This window comes from Rhinichthys klamathensis, unplaced genomic scaffold (assembly GCF_029890125.1).
Source record: "Rhinichthys klamathensis goyatoka isolate OS25496 unplaced genomic scaffold, OSU_Roscu_1.1 h1tg000326l_1, whole genome shotgun sequence".
Lineage (NCBI taxonomy): Eukaryota > Metazoa > Chordata > Actinopteri > Cypriniformes > Leuciscidae > Rhinichthys > Rhinichthys klamathensis.
In genome coordinates, this window is record NW_026606841.1 from 120,376 (window position 1) to 142,500 (window position 22,125).

General features: G+C 44.2%; 5 protein-coding genes across 7 annotated transcripts in view; 4 read left to right on the forward strand and 1 right to left on the reverse strand.

Moving 5' to 3' along the window:
- Nucleotides 1-88: 88 nt before the first annotated feature.
- On the forward strand, nt 89-1,198 carry LOC130105720 (uncharacterized; the record flags this gene model as incomplete). Its single annotated transcript, XM_056271853.1, has 4 exons — nt 89-146; nt 228-290; nt 420-826; nt 923-1,198. Coding segments are annotated over exons 1-4 (804 nt in total), but the record flags the coding sequence as incomplete, so codon positions are not given.
- A 57-nt stretch (nt 1,199-1,255) lies between these two features.
- Nucleotides 1,256-3,505, forward strand: LOC130105721 (period circadian protein-like; the record flags this gene model as incomplete). The annotated part of the gene is made up of 3 exons (XM_056271854.1): nt 1,256-1,771; nt 1,823-2,544; nt 3,490-3,505. Coding segments are annotated over 3 exons (1,254 nt in total), but the record flags the coding sequence as incomplete, so codon positions are not given.
- Nucleotides 3,506-7,011: 3,506 nt separating this feature from the next.
- On the forward strand, nt 7,012-10,188 carry LOC130105722 (uncharacterized). The gene is made up of 4 exons (XM_056271855.1): nt 7,012-7,116; nt 7,195-7,269; nt 7,396-7,881; nt 10,175-10,188. The coding sequence occupies exons 1-4, from the start codon at nt 7,059-7,061 to the stop codon at nt 10,186-10,188; spliced, it is 633 nt and encodes a 210-aa protein (XP_056127830.1). The 5' UTR covers nt 7,012-7,058.
- Nucleotides 10,189-10,620: 432 nt separating this feature from the next.
- On the forward strand, nt 10,621-14,743 carry LOC130105723 (uncharacterized). The gene is made up of 4 exons (XM_056271856.1): nt 10,621-10,761; nt 10,841-10,915; nt 11,040-13,304; nt 14,730-14,743. The coding sequence occupies exons 1-4, from the start codon at nt 10,704-10,706 to the stop codon at nt 14,741-14,743; spliced, it is 2,412 nt and encodes an 803-aa protein (XP_056127831.1). The 5' UTR covers nt 10,621-10,703.
- A 5,140-nt stretch (nt 14,744-19,883) lies between these two features.
- Nucleotides 19,884-22,125, reverse strand: part of trappc1 (trafficking protein particle complex subunit 1) — a 4,387-nt gene continuing 2,145 nt past the window's right edge. For all 3 annotated transcript variants that reach the window (XM_056271867.1, XM_056271866.1, XM_056271865.1), the window contains one exon: nt 19,884-20,273. In XM_056271867.1, coding sequence (XP_056127842.1) covers nt 20,145-20,273 — 129 coding nt within the window. In that variant the 3' untranslated portion in view covers nt 19,884-20,144. The remainder of the gene's footprint in view (nt 20,274-22,125) is intronic.

Below are 22,125 nucleotides of genomic sequence, written 5' to 3' on the forward strand. Positions count from 1 at the left end.
CTGTTTGGCTTTAAAAGACATGTTTGGTTTGAAACTTTAGCTTTTGCAGTTGAATTGGCTGTCTTAGTGGCTCAGTTTGTGTTATAGAATGGGTTTGATCAGAACTGCTGTTTTGGTAGTTCTTTATCACCAGTTAGTATGGAATGGTGAGTTTCTTTTTTGTTTGTTATTAATAATGTTTCTTGTCTGATTTTTTTTTTTTTTTAAATGTCAAATATGTTTCTCAGCTTTCAGCTGCGCAGTCGAAGATGGATCCTTAGATTTCTTCTTGAGTGATGTTGGGGAAAAAGGTTTGTAGACCTGTGCTTCATAATTTGACATACTCTTGTACAAAAGTAATGAGCTTATACTAACATGTTTACATGTTTGTTGTTTTTGCTATTAACAAAAAAATTATTTCTCTTTCTCCCTCTCTCCAGACAATTCTAACTCTGTCCAACTGCAGGGCACTTTTAGCCAGGATGACGCTGAGGGATCCAGTTCTGTGAATGCCACCTTCAGCCAAGACTCTCCTGAGGGGTCTGGTTCTGTCAACGCCACCTTCAGCCAGGACGATGCTGAGGGGTCTGGTTCTGTAAACGCCACCTTCAGCCAGGACGATGCTGAGGGGTCTGGTTCTGTCAACGCCACCTTCAGCCAAGACTCTCCTGAGGGGTCTGGTTCTGTCAACGCCACCTTCAGCCAGGACGATGCTGAGGGGTCTGGTTCTGTCAATGCCACCTTCAGCCAAGACTATTCTGAGGGGTCTGGTTTTGTAAACACCACCTTCAGCCAGGACGATGCTCAGGGGTCTGGTTCTGTCAATGCCACCTTCAGCCAAGATGATGCTGAGGGGTCTGGTTCTGTCAAAGCCACCTTCAGCCGAGACTATGCTGAGGGGTCTGGTTCTGTCAACGCCACCTTCAGCCAAGACTATGCTGAGGGGTCTGGTTCTGTGAATGCCACCTTCAGCCAAGACTCTCCTGAGGGGTCTGGTTCTGTCAATGCCACCTTCAGCCAAGATGATGCTGAGGGGTCTGGTTCTGTCAATGGCACCTTCAGCCAAGATGATGCTGAGGGGTCTGGTTCTGTCAACGCCACCTTCAGCCAAGACTCTCCTGAGGGGTCTGGTTCTGTCAATGCCACCTTTAGCCAAGACTATGCTGAGGGGTCTGGTTCTGTCAACGCCACCTTCAGCCAAGACTCTCCTGAGGGGTCTGGTTCTGTCAACGCCACCTTCAGCCAGGACGATGCTCAGGGGTCTGGTTCTGTCAATGCCACCTTCAGCCAAGATGATGCTGAGGGGTCTGGTTCTGTCAACGCCACCTTCAGCCAAGACTATGCTGAGGGGTCTGGTTCTGTCAACGCCACCTTCAGCCAAGACTCTCCTGAGGGGTCTGGTTCTGTCAACGCCACCTTCAGCCAGGACGATGCTCAGGGGTCTGGTTCTGTCAATGCCACCTTCAGCCAAGATGATGCTGAGGGGTCTGGTTCTGTCAACGCCACCTTCAGCCAGGACTATGCTGAGGGGTCTGGTTCTGTCAACGCCACCTTCAGCCAGGACGATGCTGAGGGGTCTGGTTCTGTCAACGCCACCTTCAGCCAGGACTATGCTGAGGGGTCTGGTTCTGTCAACGCCACCTTCAGCCAAGACTATGCTGAGGGGTCTGGTTCTGTCAATGCCACCTTCAGCCAGGATTCTCCTGAGGGGTCTGGGTCTGTCAACGCCACCTTCAGCCAAGACTATGCTGAGGGGTCTGGTTCTGTCAACGCCACCTTCAGCCAGGATGATGCTGAGGCGTCTGGTTCTGTCAACTCCACCTTCAGCCAAGACTCTCCTGAGGGGTCTGGTTCTGTCAACGCCACCTTCAGCCAAGACTCTCCTGAGGGGTCTGGTTCTGTCAACGCCACCTTCAGCCAGGACGATGCTGTGGGGTCTGGTTCTGTCAACGCCACCTTCAGCCAAGACTCTCCTGAGGGGTCTGGTTCTGTCAACGCCACCTTCAGCCAGGACGATGCTGAGGGGTCTGGTTTTGTAAACACCACCTTCAGCCAGGACGATGCTCAGGGGTCTGGTTCTGTCAATGCCACCTTCAGCCAAGATGATGCTGAAGGGTCTGGTTTTGTCAACGCCACCTTCAGCCAAGATGATGCTGAGGGGTCTGGTTCTGTGAATGCCACCTTCAGCCAAGACTCTCCTGAGGGGTCTGGTTCTGTCAATGCCACCTTCAGCCAAGATGATGCTGAGGGGTCTGGTTCTGTCAATGCCACCTTCAGCCAAGATGATGCTGAGGGGTCTGGTTCTGTCAACGCCACCTTCAGCCAAGACTCTCCTGAGGGGTCTGGTTCTGTCAATGCCACCTTCAGCCAAGATGATGCTGAGGGGTCTGGTTCTGTCAATGCCACCTTCAGCCAAGATGATACTGAGGGGTCTGGTTCTGTCAACGCCACCTTTAGCCAAGACTCTCCTGAGGGGTCTGGTTCTGTCAATGCCACCTTCAGCCAAGATGATGCTGAGGGGTCTGGTTCTGTCAACGCCACCTTTAGCCAAGACTATGCTGAGGGGTCTGGTTCTGTCAACGCCACCTTTAGCCAAGACTCTCCTGAGGGGTCTGGTTCTGTCAACGCCACCTTCAGCCAAGACTATGCTGAGGGGTCTGGTTCTGTCAATGCCACCTTCAGCCAAGACTATTCTGAGGGGTCTGGTTTTGTAAACACCACCTTCAGCCAGGACGATGCTCAGGGGTCTGGTTCTGTCAATGCCACCTTCAGCCAAGATGATGCTGAAGGGTCTGGTTTTGTCAACGCCACCTTCAGCCAAGATGATGCTGAGGGGTCTGGTTCTGTGAATCCCACTTTCAGCCAAGACTCTCCTGAGGGGTCTGGTTCTGTCAATGCCACCTTCAGCCAAGATGATGCTGAGGGGTCTGGTTCTGTCAATGCCACCTTCAGCCAAGATGATGCTGAGGGGTCTGGTTCTGTCAACGCCACCTTCAGCCACGACTCTCCTGAGGGGTCTGGTTCTGTCAACACCACCTTTAGCCAAGACTATGCTGAGGGGTCTGGTTCTGTCAACGCCACCTTTAGCCAAGACTCTCCTGAGGGGTCTGGTTCTGTCAACGCCACCTTCAGCCAAGACTATGCTGAGGGGTCTGGTTCTGTCAACGCCACCTTCAGCCAAGACTCTCCTGAGGGGTCTGGTTCTGTCAACGCCACCTTTAGCCAAGACTATGCTGAGGGGTCTGGTTCTGTCAACGCCACCTTTAGCCAAGACTCTCCTGAGGGGTCTGGTTTTGTTAACACCACCTTTAGCTAGGATGATGCTGAGGGGTCCGGTTCTGTTTTAGCCCCTGTCTATTTAACTTGTCAAGATTCTGTGTAACAAAATAAATTATTTCTTTTGGAATGGGTTTCATGGTTTGGTTTGTCAACTCCTTTCTTTTAGATTCGCTAAGGTTTTACAGCCACTTGTGTTAGTTTGTGATGGCATCATTGTCATGTGGATTGCAGAAGGTCTGTCTATTGAGGTCCGGTTTTGCCCAAGAAGTGTTCAGCTGTGAAGTACAGTGAACATTGATAGACTATGATAGGAAAAAGTGTCTACAAAATTTTGCAGATATTCATAGATGAGTGAATGATTAAGGAGTCCTGCTTGTGGAAGCAGTTTGAAGGAGAAGTTTGCCCAATATGAATCTAGTTTACTCCCCATGATATTACTCTAAACCCTTGTCTTTTCATCCATGAAACAAGTCTGAAGGGGATGTTTGTGCCTGTACCTTTAAGACTAAAAAAAAACACCTTAAATGATCCATGAGTAGTCTGAGGTTCATGTGTATATTAATTTTAAGTTGTTTCACTGTGTGACAAAAATAGTCAATTTCTGAGCCCTCCTTCTACACTGATATAGAGTTGCCTGTAGCAATTTTAAGAAGTCGGCTGTATGTCTGGCATATGTGTTTTTAGTCTAGGTTTAGACTGTTTCTGGAGAAAATCTATTATTTTAGATGCATTTTTGGTACTAAAGTCTTTTTTTTTTTTTTCAAAGAGACCAATTTTCTGTTCTCTTTATTTGGTGCTTTCTCACCAGTTGATGTGGAATAATAGAGTATTGCCTGGTTTCACAGACGAATCTTAAACCTAGTCCCAGACTAAAATGCAAGTTTGAGTTGTTTTAACTGAAAGCATATTAAAATATGCCAGTACCTTTGTTTTGTCTCAAAATGCAGACCAGTAATATTTTTTGTAAGGCACGTTTATAAAAGCTCATCAAATTTCCTAATTGAACTAAGGCCTAATCCTGGCTTAATCTAAGCCCTGTCTGTGAAACCAGGGGTGTATTCCAGAAAGCAGGTTATGTGACATACCCGGGTATGTTTAAGAGTAAGTAAGCGGATAACCTCAACTTTCGCTTCCAAAAACGGAGGTAACTTTCAGGGTATGTTAGTAGTCATAGCAACTCACTCTCTGAACTTAACCTGCTCCGGAGCAGGTTATGTTCCAGGGTTAGTTTGTTTCAGAGAGGTGACAGAGCATGGCGTCCCCTGACCATTTTAATTACATATAGCACTACTTAATCTAACCCTACTTTATACAGTCACAATAATTTTAAATGTTTCTAATTATATAACTTTCAATTTCAAGGTTCCCAAATGTGATTGGGTGCATTGATGGAACCCACATTCACATTAAAGCTCCTTCCATCAATGAAGGAGACTATGTAAATAGGAAGTCAATGCATAGCATCAATGTGCAGGTGACAATAGATTTTTTGGATGCTAAATGTTTGGGTGTTTAAACCATTAAATCACCCTCATCACTGGTCCCCACTAACTAGGTAATATGTGGCCAAGAGGAACCCCCAGTGAACCCAGTAGACCAAAGAGATGGCAGGGTGGTACAAGACAAGATTTGCCAAAATCACTTTAATTAAAACCAGTTAACAGTCAAGTGTTGTTCATTGTTTCTTTATTTCCTGTAACAAAAGACATTTGTATTTATTGCTTTAGATTTCATTCAACAACAAATGACAGATTAATGTTTACATACTTTTTCCCACCTTAAGCTAGTCTGGCCTTTTTTAGGTTAAGCCTTTTCTCCTCCATTTGAAGCTGTATAAGGTCCATCTCCATGTCACTTTTTCTGATTTGCTTTTAAAGGTGGACCTTGTACAGCTTTTTGGCAGGCAACTAGAAAGACTGAAAAAGTCTGTAATACAAACACAGACCAAATATTTAAATGAGGAAGGAGAACTGCAGAACATTTCTTACACTGCTAAGATTCTGTGTGGAGGTAGATGGACCCTCATCTGTATTAAAATCTCCTGCCATATTCTGTAAAATGACAATGACAATTTATTTATTCTCTTGTGTAAAAAAGGGGGAATGCATTCTATGCATCATACCTCTATGGGCCTCCCCACATTTTCTGTTTCTGTCACAGCAGAAGTGGTCTCTTCATCATCATCCTACAGTGAAAATAAGGAAGGATGCTTGGTCTAGCAAACAGAAACCTAAAGACAATAATCACTTACAACTGTGACAGAGTGTGGTGTTGCAGAAGGATCCAATAATACAATGTGGCCATCAGCAACTGCAAGATAATTAAACCATGATAATCATGCATATTCAATTCTCAATGTATATTCTTAAGCAAATACAACTAATAAAGAAGGACATTAGGAGCATCTAAGTACTAGTAATAAGATTACAGTATACAGCATATGCAGTCAGAGCAGCATGCATACTGCACAAGTGAATCAATGACTGTAAAATGAATTCAAAATGCCTTTTTAAAATGGTGACAGTGTTGATGATTTTATTTATTAAAACACTGACAAAAACAGTGTAAACATCAATAAATCATAAGTATTAATATGGTACACCTACATTTTACTAAGCCACTTGTCTTGGTAGCGGAGTCTGACGAACTGCCCCTGGAATCCCATCGACCACAGGTGGCCCTTTATTAAGGGACAGTGCCAGCTCCTCAGCTCCCTTCTTTCTATTGGCTACATAGAAAACTAAATTACATTTAATACTAAATTAGTATTAAATGTCAGTAACAAGTTTAGTAAGTTTAGAAAATATTACCTTGCTGGAGAATGTTTTTGTGTTTCATTTTGACTTGGCTCACACTTCTTCTGGCTCCAGAAGGATTACACCTGACAAAACGAGAAGCCAACATATAACTAGCCAATTATGTGCATTACTACTGTAATATTAAGAAATGCATGGAGGCCAACAAGTAAATACTTGTCTATTTTTACTACATGCCCCCAAAGAATTTTTGCGTCACAAATTATAAATGGGGTAGGACTAGGCTATTTTCCCCTTTCATTGTGACTCACAAAGGGAAAATATCCCATTTATAATTTTCTAAACTCAAGCATTTACTCTGTCCATTATTATTTGCCAAGCCAACTTTTTTTTGCTGATGCAGCAGTATTGCTTTTTTATTTATTATTATTTTTTTATAATGGGCTTAGGCTATAGTCTTCATAAGCAAGCATTAAAACCTCCAACTCAGTTTCACCGAAGTATCGTATGTAGCTCGCTTTTTTTCTCCCTTGGTTTCCATGGTGACTCCTGAAATCGGCGATCCATTGAAAATGTCTTTATGTACTCGTCGTGCGCGCGCATTAACTCTGGGTTACCAATAGGAGGTTGATTAAACTAACTCAACATAGGTGTTTTGGAACCGACATACCCAGAGTAAGCAAGTTTGGGTTTAACCAACCAAGAGTTCAAGGTTTATCTGACGGTAAGTTAACCTTGCTTTCTGGAATACACCCCAGGCCTAAGTGTGTGTGTTGTTGGGCCTTCTTTCAGTGGAGATCAATGAACCACAAGAGATAAACATTGAAACTTTACTTATGTGAGATATGACATCAGCTAGTATGCTGCTGAGTGATTAATTAATTATTGATCTCATTAATTAGCAGATTTGCCCCAATAATGAGTTAACGAGTCATCCAGGTGGTACAAATGGTTTTCTGTTTGGCTTTAAAAGACATGTTTGGTTTGAAACTTTAGCTTTTGCAGTTGAATTGACTGTCTTAGTGGCTCAGTTTGTGTTATAGAATGGGTTTGATCAAAATTGCTGTTTTGGTAGTTCTTTATCACCAGTTAGTATGGCATGGTGAGTTTCTTTTTTGTTTGTTATTAATAAGGTTTCTTGTCTGATTTTTTTTTTTTAAATGTCAAATATGTTTCTCAGCTTTCAGCTGCGCAGTCGAAGATGGATCCTTGGATTTCTCCTTGAGTGATGTTGGAAGAGTAGTTGGAGAAAAAGGTTTGTAGACCTGTGCTTCATAATTTGACATACTCTTGTACAAAAGTAATGAGCTTATACTAACATGTTTACATGTTTGTTGTTTTTGCTATTAACAAATTTATTTCTCTTTCTCCCTCTCTCCAGACAATTCTAACTCTGTCCAACTGCAGGGCACTTTTAGCCAGGATGACGCTGAGGGATCCAGTTCTGTGAATGCCACCTTCAGCCAGGACGATGCTGAGGGGTCTGGTTCTGTCAACGCCACCTTCAGCCAGGACTCTCCTGAGGGTTCTGGTTCTGTCAACGCCACTTTCAGCCAGGACTATGCTGAGGGGTCTGGTTCTGTCAACGCCACTTTCAGCCAGGATGATGCTGAGGGGTCTGGTTCTGCCAACACCACCTTCAGCCAGGACTCTCCCGAGGGGTCTGGTTCTGTCAACACCACCTTCAGCCAAGACTATGCTGAGGGGTCTGGTTCTGTCAACACCACCTTCAGCCAAGACTCTCCTGAGGGGTCTGGTTCTGTCAATACCACCTTCAGCCAAGATGATGCTGAGGGGTCTGGTTCTGTCAACGCCACCTTCAGCCAGGACGATGCTGAGGGGTGTGGTTCTGTCAACGCCACCTTCAGCCAAGACTCTCCTGAGGGGTCTGGTTCTGTCAACGCCACCTTCAGCCAGGATTCTCCTGAGGGGTCTGGTTCTGTCAACGCCACCTTCAGCCAAGACTATGCTGAGGGGTCTGGTTCTGTCAACGCCACCTTCAGCCAGGACTCTCCTGAGGGGTCTGGTTCTGTCAACGCCACCTTCAGCCAGGACTCTCCTGAGGGGTCTGGTTCTGTCAACGCCACCTTCAGCCAGGGCTCTCCTGAGGGGTCTGGTTCTGTCAACGCCACCTTCAGCCAGGACTATGCTGAGGTGTCTGGTTCTGTCAATGCCACCTTCAGCCAAGACTCTCCTGAGGGGTCTGGTTCTGTCAACGCCACCTTCAGCCAGGGCTCTCCTGAGGGGTCTGGTTCTGTCAACGCCACCTTCAGCCAGGACTATGCTGAGGTGTCTGGTTCTGTCAATGCCACCTTCAGCCAAGACTCTCCTGAGGGGTCTGGTTCTGTCAACGCCACCTTCAGCCAGGACTCTCCTGAGGTGTCTGGTTCTGTCAACGCCACCTTCAGCCAGGGCTCTCCTGAGGGGTCTGGTTCTGTCAACGCCACCTTCAGCCAGGGCTCTCCTGAGGGGTCTGGTTCTGTCAACGCCACCTTCAGCCAGGACTATGCTGAGGTGTCTGGTTCTGTCAATGCCACCTTCAGCCAAGACTCTCCTGAGGGGTCTGGTTCTGTCAACGCCACCTTCAGCCAAGACTCTCCTGAGGTGTCTGGTTCTGTCAACGCCACCTTCAGCCAGGGCTCTTCTGAGGGGTCTGGTTCTGTCGACGCCACCTTCAGCCAGGACTCTCCTGAAGTGTCTGGTTCTGTCAACGCCACCTTCAGCCAAGACTCTCCTGAGGGGTCTGGTTCTGTCAACGCCACCTTCAGCCAGGACTATGCTGAGGGGTCTGGTTCTGTCAACGCCACCTTCAGCCAGGATTCTCCTGAGGGGTCTGGTTCTGTCAACGCCACCTTCAGCCAAGACTCTTCTGAGGGGTCTGGTTCTGTCAACGCCACCTTCAGCCAAGACTCTCCTGAGGGGTCTGGTTCTGTCAACGCCACCTTCAGCCAAGACTCTCCTGAGGTGTCTGGTTCTGTCAACGCCACCTTCAGCCAAGACTATGCTGAGGGGTCTGGTTCTGTTAACACCACCTTCAGCTAGGATGATGCTGAGGGGTCCGGTTCTGTTTTAGCCCCTGTCTATTTAACTTGTCAAGATTCTGTGTAACAAAATAAATTATTTCTTTTGGAATGGGTTTCATGGTTTGGTTTGTCAACTCCTTTCTTTTAGATTCGCTGGGGCTTTACAGCCACTTGGGTCAGTTTGTGATAGCATCATTGTCATGTGGATTGCAGAAGGCCTGTCTATTGAGGTCCGGTTTTGCCCAAGAAGTGTTCAACTGTGAAGTACAGTCAACATTGATAGACTATGATAGGAAAAAGTGTTTACAAAATTGTGGATATTCATAGATGAGTGTATGATTAAGGAGTCCTGCTTGTGGAAGCAGTTTGAAGGAGTAGTTTGCCCAACATGAATCTAGTTTACTCCCCATGATATTACTCTAAACCCTTGTCTTTTCATCCATGAAACAAGGCTGAAGGGGATGTTTGTGCCTGTACCTTTCAGACTCAAAAAAACTAGGGCTGTCAAATGATTAATCATGGTTAATCACCCAAAATTAAAGTTTGTGTTTGCATAATATATGTGGGTTCACTGTGTATAGTTATTTTGTATATATATAACTACACACACATGCATGTATATTTAAGAAAAAAAAATTTATATATAAAATATTTATACATAATATAAATTATATATAAATCTATATACGGTATATACATGAAAATATTTCTTAAATATATACAAGCATGTGTGTGTATTTATATATATAAAGTAATTATACACAGTGCACCCATATATATTATGTAAACAAAAACTTATATTTTGGATGTGATTAATCACGATTAATCATTTGACAGCCCAAAAAAAACACATTAAATGATCCAAGAGTAGTCTGACGTTCATGTGTATATTAATGTTAAGTTGTTTCACTGTGTGACAAGAACAGTCAATTTCTGAGCCCTCCTTCTACACTGATATAGAGTTGCCTGTAGCAATTTTAAGAAGTTGGCTGTATGTCTGGCAGATGTGTCTTCAGTCTAGGTTTAGACTGTTTCTGGAGAAAATCTATCATTTTAGATGCATTTTTGGTACTAAAGTCTTTTTTTTTCCCAAAGAGACAAATTTTCTGTTCTCTTTATTTGGTGCTTTCTCACCAGTTGATGTGGAATAAGAGAATATTGCCTGGTTTCACAGACAAATCTTAAACCTAGTCCCAGACTAAAATGCAAGTTTGAGTTGTTTTAACTGAAAGCATATTAAAATATGCCAGTGCGTTTGTTTTGTCTCAAAATCCAGACCAGTAATATTTTTTGTAAGGCACGTTTATAAAAGCTCATCAAATTTCCTAATTGAACTAAGGCCTGATCCTGGCTTCATCTAAGCCCTGTCTGTGAAACCAGGCCTAAGTGTGTGTGTTGTTGGGCCTTCTTTCAGTGGAGATCAATGAATCACAAGAGATAAACATTGAAACTTTACTTATGTGGGATATGACATCAGCTAGTATGCTACTGAGTGATTAATTAATTATTGATCTCATTAATTAGCAGATTTGCCCCAATAATGAGTTAACGAGTCATCCAGGTGGTACAAATGGTTTTCTGTTTGGCTTTAAAAGACATGTTTGGTTTGAAACTTTAGCTTTTGCAGTTGAATTGGCTGTCTTAGTGGCTCAGTTTGTGTTATAGAATGGGTTTGATCAAAATTGCTGTTTTGGTAGTTCTTTATCACCAGTTAGTATGGAATGGTGAGTTTAATTTTTGTTTGTTATTAATAAGGTTTCGTGTCTGTTTTCTTATATTTTAAATGTCAAATATGTTTTTCAGCTTTCAGCTGCGCAGTCGAAGATGGATCCTTAGATTTCTCCTTGAGTGATGTTGGGAGAGTAGTTGGAGAAAAAGGTTTGTAGACCTGTGCTTCATAATTTGACATACTCTTGTACAAAAGTAGTGAGTTTATACTCCCATGTTTACATGTTTGTTGTTTTTGCTATTAACAAAAAAATGTATTTCTCTTTCTCTCCAGACAATTCTAACTCTGTCCAACTGCAGGGCACTTTTAGCCAGGATGACGCTGAGGGATCCAGTTCTGTGAATGCCACCTTCAGCCAAGATGATGCTGAGGGGTCTGGTTCTGTCAACGCCACCTTCAGCCAGGACGATACTGAGGGGTCTGGTTCTGTCAACGCCACCTTCAGCCAAGATGATGCTGAGGGGTCTGGTTCTGTCAACGCCACCTTCAGCCAGGACGATACTGAGGGGTCTGGTTCTGTCAACGCCACCTTCAGCCAGGACGATACTGAGGGGTCTGGTTCTGTCAACGCCACCTTCAGCCAAGATGATGCTGAGGGGTCTGGTTCTGTCAACGCCACCTTCAGCCAAGATGATGCTGAGGGGTCTGGTTCTGTCAACGCCACCTTCAGCCAGGACGATGCTGAGGGGTCTGGTTCTGTCAACGCCACCTTCAGCCAAGATGATGCTGAGGGGTCTGGTTCTGTCAACGCCACCTTCAGCCAGGACGATACTGAGGGGTCTGGTTCTGTCAACACCACCTTCAGCCAAGATGATGCTGAGGGGTCTGGTTCTGTCAACGCCACCTTCAGCCAGGACGATGCTGAGGGGTCTGGTTCTGTCAACGCCACCTTCAGCCAAGATGATGCTGAGGGGTCTGGTTCTGTCAACGCCACCTTCAGCCAGGACGACGCTGAGGGGTCTGGTTCTGTCAATGCCACCTTCAGCCAGGATGACGCTGAGGGATCCAGTTCTGTCAATGCCACCTTCAGCCAGGACGATGCTGAGCGGTCTGGTTCTGTCAACACCACCTTCAGCCAAGATGATGCTGAGGGGTCTGGTTCTGTCAACGCCACCTTCAGCCAGGACGACGCTGAGGGGTCTGGTTCTGTCAATGCCACCTTCAGCCAGGATGACGCTGAGGGATCCAGTTCTGTCAATGCCACCTTCAGCCAAGACTATTCTGAGGGGTCTGGTTCTGTCAACGCCACCTACAGCCAGGACGATGCTGAGGTGTCTGGTTCTGTCAACGCCACCTTCAGCCAGGACGCTGCTGAGGGGTCTGGTTCTGTCAATGCCACCTTCAGCCAGGACGATGCTGAGGGGTCTGGTTCTGTCAACGCCACCTTCAGCCAGGACGATGCTGAGGGGTCTAGTTCTGTCAATGCCACCTTCAGCCAGGACGATGCTGAGAAGTCTGGTTCTGTCAACGCCACCTTCAGCCAGGACGATGCTGAGGGGTCTGGTTCTGTCAACGCCACCTTCAGCCAGGACGACGCTGAGGGGTCTGGTTCTGTCAACGCCACCTTCAGCCAGGATGACGCTGAGGGGTCTGGTTCTGTCAACGCCACCTTCAGCCAGGACGACGCTGAGGGGTCTAGTTCTGTCAATGCCACCTTCAGCCAGGATGACGCTGAGGGGTCTGGTTCTGTCAACGCCACCTTCAGCCAGGACGATGCTGAGGGGTCTAGTTCTGTCAATGCCACCTTCAGCCAGGACGATGCTGAGAAGTCTGGTTCTGTCAACGCCACCTTCAGCCAGGACGATGCTGAGGGGTCTGGTTCTGTCAACGCCACCTTCAGCCAGGACGACGCTGAGGGGTCTGGTTCTGTCAACGCCACCTTCAGCCAGGATGACGCTGAGGGGTCTGGTTCTGTCAACGCCACCTTCAGCCAGGACGACGCTGAGGGGTCTGGTTCTGTCAACGCCACCTTCAGCCAGGATGACGCTGAGGGGTCTGGTTCTGTCAACGCCACCTTCAGCCAAGACTCTCCTGAGGGGTCTGGTTCTGTCAACGCCACCTTCAGCCAGGACGATGCTGAGGGGTCTGGTTCTGTCAACGCCACCTTCAGCCAGGACGATGCTGAGGGGTCTGGTTCTGTCAACGCCACCTTCAGCCAGGACGATGCTGAGAAGTCTTGTTCTGTCAACGCCACCTTCAGCCAGGACGATGCTGAGGGGTCTGGTTCTGTCAACGCCACCTTCAGCCAGGACTATGCTGAGGGGTCTAGTTCTGTCAACGCCACCTTCAGCCAGGATGACGCTGAGGGGTCTGGTTCTGTCAACGCCACCTTCAGCCAGGACGACGCTGAGGGGTCTGGTTCTGTCAACGCCACCTTCAGCCAGGATGACGCTGAGGGGTCTGGTTCTGTCAACGCCACCTTCAGCCAGGACGATGCTGAGGGGTCTAGTTCTGTCAATGCCACCTTCAGCCAGGACGATGCTGAGAAGTCTGGTTCTGTCAACGCCACCTTCAGCCAGGACGATGCTGAGAAGTCTGGTTCTGTCAACGCCACCTTCAGCCAGGACGACGCTGAGGGGTCTGGTTCTGTCAATGCCACCTTCAGCCAGGACGACGCTGAGGGGTCTGGTTCTGTCAATGCCACCTTCAGCCAGGACGATGCTGAGAAGTCTGGTTCTGTCAACGCCACCTTCAGCCAGGACGATGCTGAGGGGTCTGGTTCTGTCAACGCCACCTTCAGCCAGGACGACGCTGAGGGGTCTGGTTCTGTCAACGCCACCTTCAGCCAGGATGACGCTGAGGGGTCTGGTTCTGTCAACGCCACCTTCAGCCAGGATGACGCTGAGGGGTCTGGTTCTGTCAACGCCACCTTCAGCCAGGATGACGCTGAGGGGTCTGGTTCTGTCAACGCCACCTTCAGCCAGGATGATGCTGAGGGGTCTGGTTCTGTCAACGCCACCTTCAGCCAGGATGACGCTGAGGGGTCTGGTTCTGTCAACGCCACCTTCAGCCAGGATGACGCTGAGGGGTCTGGTTCTGTTAACGCCACCTTCAGCCAAGACTCTCTTGAGGGGTCTAGTTCTGTCAACGCCACCTTCAGCCAAGATTATGCTGAAGGGTCTGGTTCTGTCAATGCCACCTTCAGCCAAGATTATGCTGAGGGGTCTGGTTCTGTTAACACCACCTTCAGCTAGGATAATGCTGAGGGGTCCGGTTCTGTTTTAGCCCCTGTCTATTTAACTTGTCATGAGTCAAGATTCTGTGTAACAAAATAAATTATTTCTTTTGGAATGGGTTTCATGGTTTGGTTTGAACTCCTTTCTTTTAGATTCGCTAGGGCTTTACAGCCATTTGGGTCAGTTTGTGATGGCATCATTGTCATGTGGATTGCAGAAGGCCTGTCTATTGAGGTCCGGTTTTGCCCAAGAAGTGTTCAGCTGTGAAGTACAGTCAACATTGATAGACTATGATAGGAAAAAGTGTTTACAAAATTGTGGATATTCATAGATGAGTGTATGATTAAGGAGTCCTGCTTGTGGAAGCAGTTTGAAGGAGTAGTTTGCCCAACATGAATCTAGTTTACTCCCCATGATATTACTCTAAACCCTTGTCTTCTCATCCATGAAACAAGGCTGAAGGGGATGTTTGTGACTGTACCTTTCAGACTAAAAAAAAACACATTAAATGATCCAAGAGTAGTCTGAGGTTCATGTGTATATTAATGTTAAGTTGTTTCACTGTGTGATAAGAACGGTCAATTTCTGAGCCCTCCTTCTACACTGATATAGAGTTGCCTGTAGCAATTTTAAGAAGTTGGCTGTATGTCTGGCAGATGTGTCTTCAGTCTAGGTTTAGACTGTTTCCGGAGAAAATCTATCATTTTAGATGCATTTTTGGTATTAAAGTCTTTTTTTCCCAAAGAGACAAATTTTCTGTTCTCTTTATTTGGTGCTTTCTCACCAGTTGATGTGGAATAAGAGAATATTGCCTGGTTTCACAGACTAAAATGCAAGTTTGAGTTGTTTTAACTGAACGCATATTAAAATATGCCAGTGCCTTTGTTTTGTCTCAAGATGCAGACCAGTAATATTTTTTTGTAAGGCACGTTTATAAAAGCTCATCAAATTTCCTTATTGCTTAATCTAAGCCCTGTCTGTGAAACCAGGCCTAAGTGTGTGTGTTGTTGGGCCTTCTTTCAGTGGAGGTCAATGAATCACAAGAGATAAACATTGAAACTTTACTGATGTGGGATATGACATCAGCCAGTATGCTGGGTGATTAATTAATTATTGATCTCATTAATTAGCAGATTTGCCCCAATAATGAGTTAACGAGTCATCCAGGTGGTACAAATGGTTTTCTGTTTGGCTTTAAAAGACATGTTTGGTTTAAAACTTTAGCTTTTGCAGTTGAATTGGCTGTCTTAGTGGCTCAGTTTGTGTTATAGAATGGGTTTGATCAAAATTGCTGTTTTGGTATTTCTCTATCACCAGTTAGTATGGCATTGTGAGTTTAATTTTTGTTTGTTATTAATAAGGTTTCTTGTCTGTTTTCTTATTTTTTTAATTGTCAAATATGTTTCTCAGCTTTCAGCTGCGCAGTCGAAGATGGATCCTTAGATTTCTCCTTGAGTGATGTTGGGAGAGTAGTTGGAGAAAAAGGTTTGTAGACCTGTGCTTCATAATTTGAAGTTCTCTTGTACAAAAGTAATATGGGTTTATACTAACATGTTTACATGGTGGTTTTTGTAATTGGCAAAAAACAACGTATTTTTTCTCCCTCTCTCCAGAAAATTCTTACTCCGTCTAACTACAGGGCACTTTTAGCCAGGATGACGCTGAGGGATCTGGTTCTATTTTGGCCCTTTCTAGTTGACTTTTAGCGCAAGTCAAGATTTGTGTAACAATATTTTATGTTTTTGAATGGATTGCTTGGATGTTTTTTTTTTACCCCACATTGCTTAGATCGCTAAAAGAGCATTTTACAGCCTTTTTTTCTTTTTCAAATGGTTTTCTGTTTGGCTTTAGAAGACCTGGTTGGTTTAAAACTTTAGCTTGCATGGTTAGATTGGCTTGCACCTTGGAACTTATTTCAAGCTTTGCGTCCTCAAGCCACCAGGCACTGATGTTGTGCAAATGAGCGGGTGGATCGTGTTAAGGGTTTCAAGAACGGTGTTGTGTTAGCACAAGTTAATAACTAATGATCTTTGCAACGGAAGTGAATCAATTAAAACTAACTTCATCTGGACAATAACTTTATTCTAGAGCTGCTGTAAAGCCAAACAATCTCTGTTACTGTAATCTCCTGTTATCACTGTAAAGCTGCTTTGAAACATCTATTTTGTTAAAAGCGCGATTTATAAATGAAGTTAACTTGACTATGGCATGGTGAGACATTTGTTTGCTTGCAGTAAATTTACTTTTTTTTTATATTTTTTTTTATTGTATGTCTGTTTCTCAGTATTCAGCTCCCCAGTCGAAGATAGATCCTTAGATTTCTCCTAGAGTGATGTTCGGAGGGTAGGTATCGTAAAATGGCTCATTACTCAACTTTTCAACACGGTGCACACTAATGACAATTTGTGGTCAAAATGTGGAAAAGCTGCCTTTGCGTCAAAGACGATCCAGCCATTTGTTTTTTGTTCATATGATAAATCAGTTTGTGCTTCAAAAACTATATACGGTTATACAAGTATTTAGTCTATATAAATAAATGTCATTGACCTGTATGAATAAATGAGTCTGAGAATAAAATGAAAAACGATTTTTGAAACAGAATACGAAGCAGTGACGTCGTTGTGTGCAAAAACAAAGCTTGGACGTCACGGATCGCGTGGTTATTGCGAGACAAATCAAGCTCCGGTACAGTGCTTCTCTGTGAGATGTTTCGTTTTTTTGATACAAGCTTCGAAGCCTCTCTGCTGAACCTCACATCACTACCTTTTTGTGTTTCTTAATCTAACATATGAGTTTATACTAACCCATTTACATGGTTATTGTTGTTGTTAGCAAAAAAAAAAAAATCTCTCTGCAGACAATCGGGTCGGTGTATCCAGCTGTAACTCTGTCCACAGTGCGTATGCTTTTTAGGGGCCAAAAACCGAAGGTGCCCGTTAGTTTTCTTCCGCTCTGTAAGTCTATGGCAGCCTATGGTAAAAATGTGTGAAGTTTGATACACAGAGGAAAGTCCAAACATTTACCACAGCAAATTTGGAGCCTCTAACTCAATCCCTCTAACGCCACCAATTGAGCAAATTTTCACTTATGCTTATGCTAATAACTTTTGAACCGTAGGGGTGTCCTGAGAATTTACGGCCATTTTGAATTTTTCCAAAAACATACTTTTTCTAACTCTTAGACGGTTCGTTCGATTTTCATAATGTAATCAGATCATCTTCAGACCATTCTGCCAAAAATTATCGAAAGCTTTTTGATATGTCCAACCATTCTTGCACAAACGGATTTGATGAAGGCTATATCTCCGCAACGCTTTAGCGTATTCAGACCAAACTTGGTACATGTCATCCCAAGCATGACATGAGGCTACATGCAGTGTTTTGGCACAGTGCCACCTACTGGTCAGGAAATATGAAAATTGTCCTTTTTTACTCAATGGTTTACCCAAATAATTATAACACTGGTCTCTTCTGCTTCAGTGCATCATGCTGAGTCAATGCCCACGTTTTCCATATTGGGTATTGTGGGCGTCGGCCATTTAGAATTTTGTCCTAAAATGCTGTATTTTACGAACGCATATGGGTATCGTTATGACACTTGGTATGTCATTGGGAACTTGCCCTGAAGGTACTCACAAAGTTTCAAGACTTTGTAGTCAAAAGTAAAATTTCCAAAAATGCTTTGATTAAAATTGTATTAATTTTGGCTATTTTAATTAAACTGGTATTGATAGATTCCTTGGGTAATGCCGAGAACAATGATACCATATTTGCTCAAACTTCCTGTCTGCCATTTTGAATTTCTTTGAAAAACTACTTTTTCAAACTTCTTCTAGACCGTTTGTCTGTTTTTCACCAAAATTGTCTCCGATCATCTTCAGAAGATGCCGGCAAAAAGTTATCAAAAGCTGATTCTGAGGCTTTAACCCTGCAATGCTTTGGCATATTAACACCAAACCTTTTGTGTCTCTGTCATCTCACACTGACAACACCGTAATAATTTGATAACAGCAAAAGTGATAAGCAAGTTAATCATATTACAGTGATTGTATTTGGGGGTTTTTTCAGCCATTTTGACCATCTTTAATTGCTTATTGTTGCAGTTTTTCTGAAGCTCTCAGCCTTAATTTAGTTAATTTATCTATACAGCCGGTCTGGAGAAAACGGTGATGTCACGGCATCCTGCTGACTACGCCAAAATGTTAAATCGGATGGAATCCCCACGCAGGGTTCCAGACTGCAACCAAATTGGTCGCATATGGGACCGTTTTTTGAGAATGTGCGAGTTAGAATTGTATGTGGTCGCATTAGTGCGAGTGGACGCTCGCGCAACAGAATGCCGCTGTATCAGCAGCTGCTGCAGTCCGTAACATAACTTATGTTCAAAATGAGCGAGTACATCATGAATCCATTTTCCAAACCCATAGACATTAATGGAGAGAAGTAGCTCCGGCTACAGTGTTCTTCCGCAAGACACATGCAGTTTATTTATTGACGAACGTAGACGTCACGCGCATTGCACACTGATGGTGAAACGCGCCAATTACGAATTCAGGAATTAAGGCATATAAAAATTACAAAGGTCTCACGAAACACCGAGCCCCTTCCTACGTCTTTTCAGCGGTTAGATGAGAGTAATCGCTCCACAGAGGAAAAGGAAATGATTATAAAATGCAGAAGGTAAGGTCAGGAGTGTGAGATTTCTGATTTTTGTTACAACTAAAACTTTGATAACGAAAATCTGTATCAGCGTATTATAATAATCTAATCTTTTAAAATGTAATGCATACATTTGAATGTTTAATGATTTTTAAAAGATAGAAAGATGATAATATACAGACAGATAGATAGATATAATATAATTCAAATGTAAATAGATTGTATACACTCTAAACAATGATGGGTTGTTTAAACTCAAATTTGGGTCAAATATGGACAAACCCAAATGTTGGGTTAAAAATTTAATTTTAACCCAACTTTCACTTTCAACTGTAAAAATGTTTTATTACATTTTTAACCCAACATTTGGGGTTGTCCATATTAGACCCAAATTTGGGTTGAAACAACCCAGCATTTTTTAGTGATAATTCAAATGTTAAATGCTTAAAATTACAGATTAAAATTACTGTCCAAAATCCATGAAAATGATAATTATCATATATTACATGTGTTTTTATATAATATATTAGAGGTATTTATGCTGCTACCCAGAAATCCTTTGCTAGCCTTGGTCCATTAAAACCACTATTCATCAGCATGCATTGATTAATCCCATGGCATGTAGCCAAAAAAAAAAAAAGGTGCGACCAAATCATATGCTGGTGCGACCAACTGAGAAAGTTGGTAGCACCAGTGCAACCAGTGGAAAAGTTAGGCTGGAGCCCTGCCACGTCAGAAATATCAGATCCCAGACGCTGGATCCTGTCAAGAGATCAGTATAACCTGTCAACAGCAAGTCTTCTCTGGTTCCCAAAACAGTCGTCTTTCATCCTGAGCGTTTGACTGAGAGAGCCAGGAGACAACGCAATGATGATAAAAAAGAGTGCAGAGTTTATTGAATCACCTTAGTTTCAATGCCCTGTGAAGTTAACTTTTACATGGAGACATTCTTTAATCTCTAACTCATGAAATATCCCTTGACCACACAATCATAGGAGTGAACCACAATGGCAAGCATTGCAAGAGATGAGATAAGTCATAATAAAACACAAAATGATAAAAAGGAATAAAATGATGAATAAATCATTCAATGATACTTTATATAAATAAAATAAAAATATGATTAAATAATGAAAAGACAACTACATAAATGACTAATACTAATCACACACACAATCTAAAAACAGTATTTAACTTCTCTGATTCTATCATTTCAACAAGTACACAGTTATCTGAACATTAGTATTTTAGTAGTTAAAGACAGAATTAAAGAGGGACCAAAATCATACTGATTATGCTTTATTTTTCTTCATAATTATCTGTGCCAGTTTCGGACTGACACAAATACATCTGTTTTCATCACACACACACACTCACACAATTCTTGGAAAGGTGGCAAAAATGAATCATGTATTTTGGTCAGTTTTGTGAGAAAGAATCTTTTTACACTGATATTCAACAAAAGGAACTGCAATCAGAGCTCTGATTGAGGAAGCAGACGTTAAATATAAACAGAAGATGATGGTGTGTTCTTGTTTTCCTGCTCAAGCCGCGCGGACGCTGAAGAACGGTAGCGCTCGGATGAAGGAGTCCAGTTTGGTGTTGAACAGGTCGCTCTGAAGAGACTCGCCCAGCACACACAGCGGGTTCTTCACGATGTACTCCACGTACAGCTGCAGTCAGACAACACACACAACCGCAGTTACCGCAGTAAAACCAGAGAGCATTAGTAGAGTACAGCGAGTGTGTTACCGTAGAGCATTAGTAGAGTACAGCGAGTGTGTTACCGTAGAGCATTAGTAGAGTACAGCGAGTGTGTTACCGTAGAGCATTAGTAGAGTACAGCGAGTGTGTTACCGTAGAGCATTAGTAGAGTACAGCGAGTGTGTTACCGTAGAGCATTAGTAGAGTACAGCGAGTGTGTTACCGTAGAGCATTAGTAGAGTACAGCGAGTGTGTTACCGTAGAGCATTAGTAGAGTACAGCGAGTGTGTTACCGTAGAGCATTAGTAGAGTACAGCGAGTGTGTTACCGTAGAGCATTAGTAGAGTACAGCGAGTGTGTTACCGTAGAGCATTAGTAGAGTACAGCGAGTGTGTTACCGTAGAGCATTAGTAGACTACAGCGAGTGTGTTACCGTAGAGCATTAGTAGAGTACAGCGAGTGTGTTACCGTAGAGCATTAGTAGACTACAGCGAGTGTGTTACCGTAGAGCATTAGTAGAGTACAGCGAGTGTGTTACCGTAGAGCATTAGTAGAGTACAGCGAGTGTGTTACCGTAGAGCATTAGTAGAGTACAGCGAGTGTGTTACCGTAGAGCATTAGTAGACTACAGCGAGTGTGTTACCGTAGAGCATTAGTAGAGTACAGCGAGTGTGTTACCGTAGAGCATTAGTAGAGTACAGCGAGTGTGTTACCGTAGAGCATTAGTAGAGTACAGCGAGTGTGTTACCGTAGAGCATTAGTAGAGTACAGCGAGTGTGTTACCGTAGAGCATTAGTAGAGTACAGCGAGTGTGTTACCGTAGAGCATTAGTAGAGTACAGCGAGTGTGTTACCGTAGAGCATTAGTAGAGTACAGCGAGTGTGTTACCGTAGAGCATTAGTAGAGTACAGCGAGTGTGTTACCGTGCTGTGGAGTAGAGCGAGTGTGTTACCGTGCTGTAGAGTAGAGCGAGTGTGTTACCGTGCTGTAGAGTAGAGCGAGTGTGTTACCGTGCTGTAGAGTAGAGCGAGTGTGTTACCGTGCTGTATAGTAGAGCGAGTGTGTTACCGTGCTGTAGAGTACAGCGAGTGTGTTACCGTGCTGTAGAGTAGAGTGAGTGTGAGTGTGTTACCGTGCTGTAGAGTAGAGCGAGTGTGTTACCGTGCTGTAGAGTAGAGCGAGTGTGTTACCGTGCTGTAGAGTAGAGCGAGTGTGTTACCGTGCTGTAGAGTAGAGCGAGTGTGTTACCGTGCTGTAGAGTAGAGCGAGTGTGTTACCGTGCTGTAGAGTACAGCGAGTGTGTTACCGTGCTGTAGAGTAGAGCGAGTGTGTTACCGTGCTGTAGAGTAGAGCGAGTGTGTTACCGTGCTGTAGAGTAGAGCGAGTGTGTTACCGTGCTGTAGAGTAGAGCGAGTGTGTTACCGTGCTGTAGAGTAGAGCGAGTGTGTTACCGTGCTGTAGAGTAGAGCGAGTGTGTTACCGTGCTGTAGAGTAGAGCGAGTGTGTTACCGTGCTGTAGAGTAGAGCGAGTGTGTTACCGTGCTGTAGAGTAGAGCGAGTGTGTTACCGTGCTGTAGAGTAGAGCGAGTGTGTTACCGTGCTGTAGAGTAGAGCGAGTGTGTTACCGTGCTGTAGAGTAGAGCGAGTGTGTTACCGTGCTGTAGAGTACAGCGAGTGTGTTACCGTGCTGTAGAGTAGAGCGAGTGTGTTACCGTGCTGTAGAGTAGAGCGAGTGTGTTACCGTGCTGTAGAGTACAGCGAGTGTGTTACCGTGCTGTAGAGTAGAGTGAGTGTGAGTGTGTTACCGTGCTGTAGAGTAGA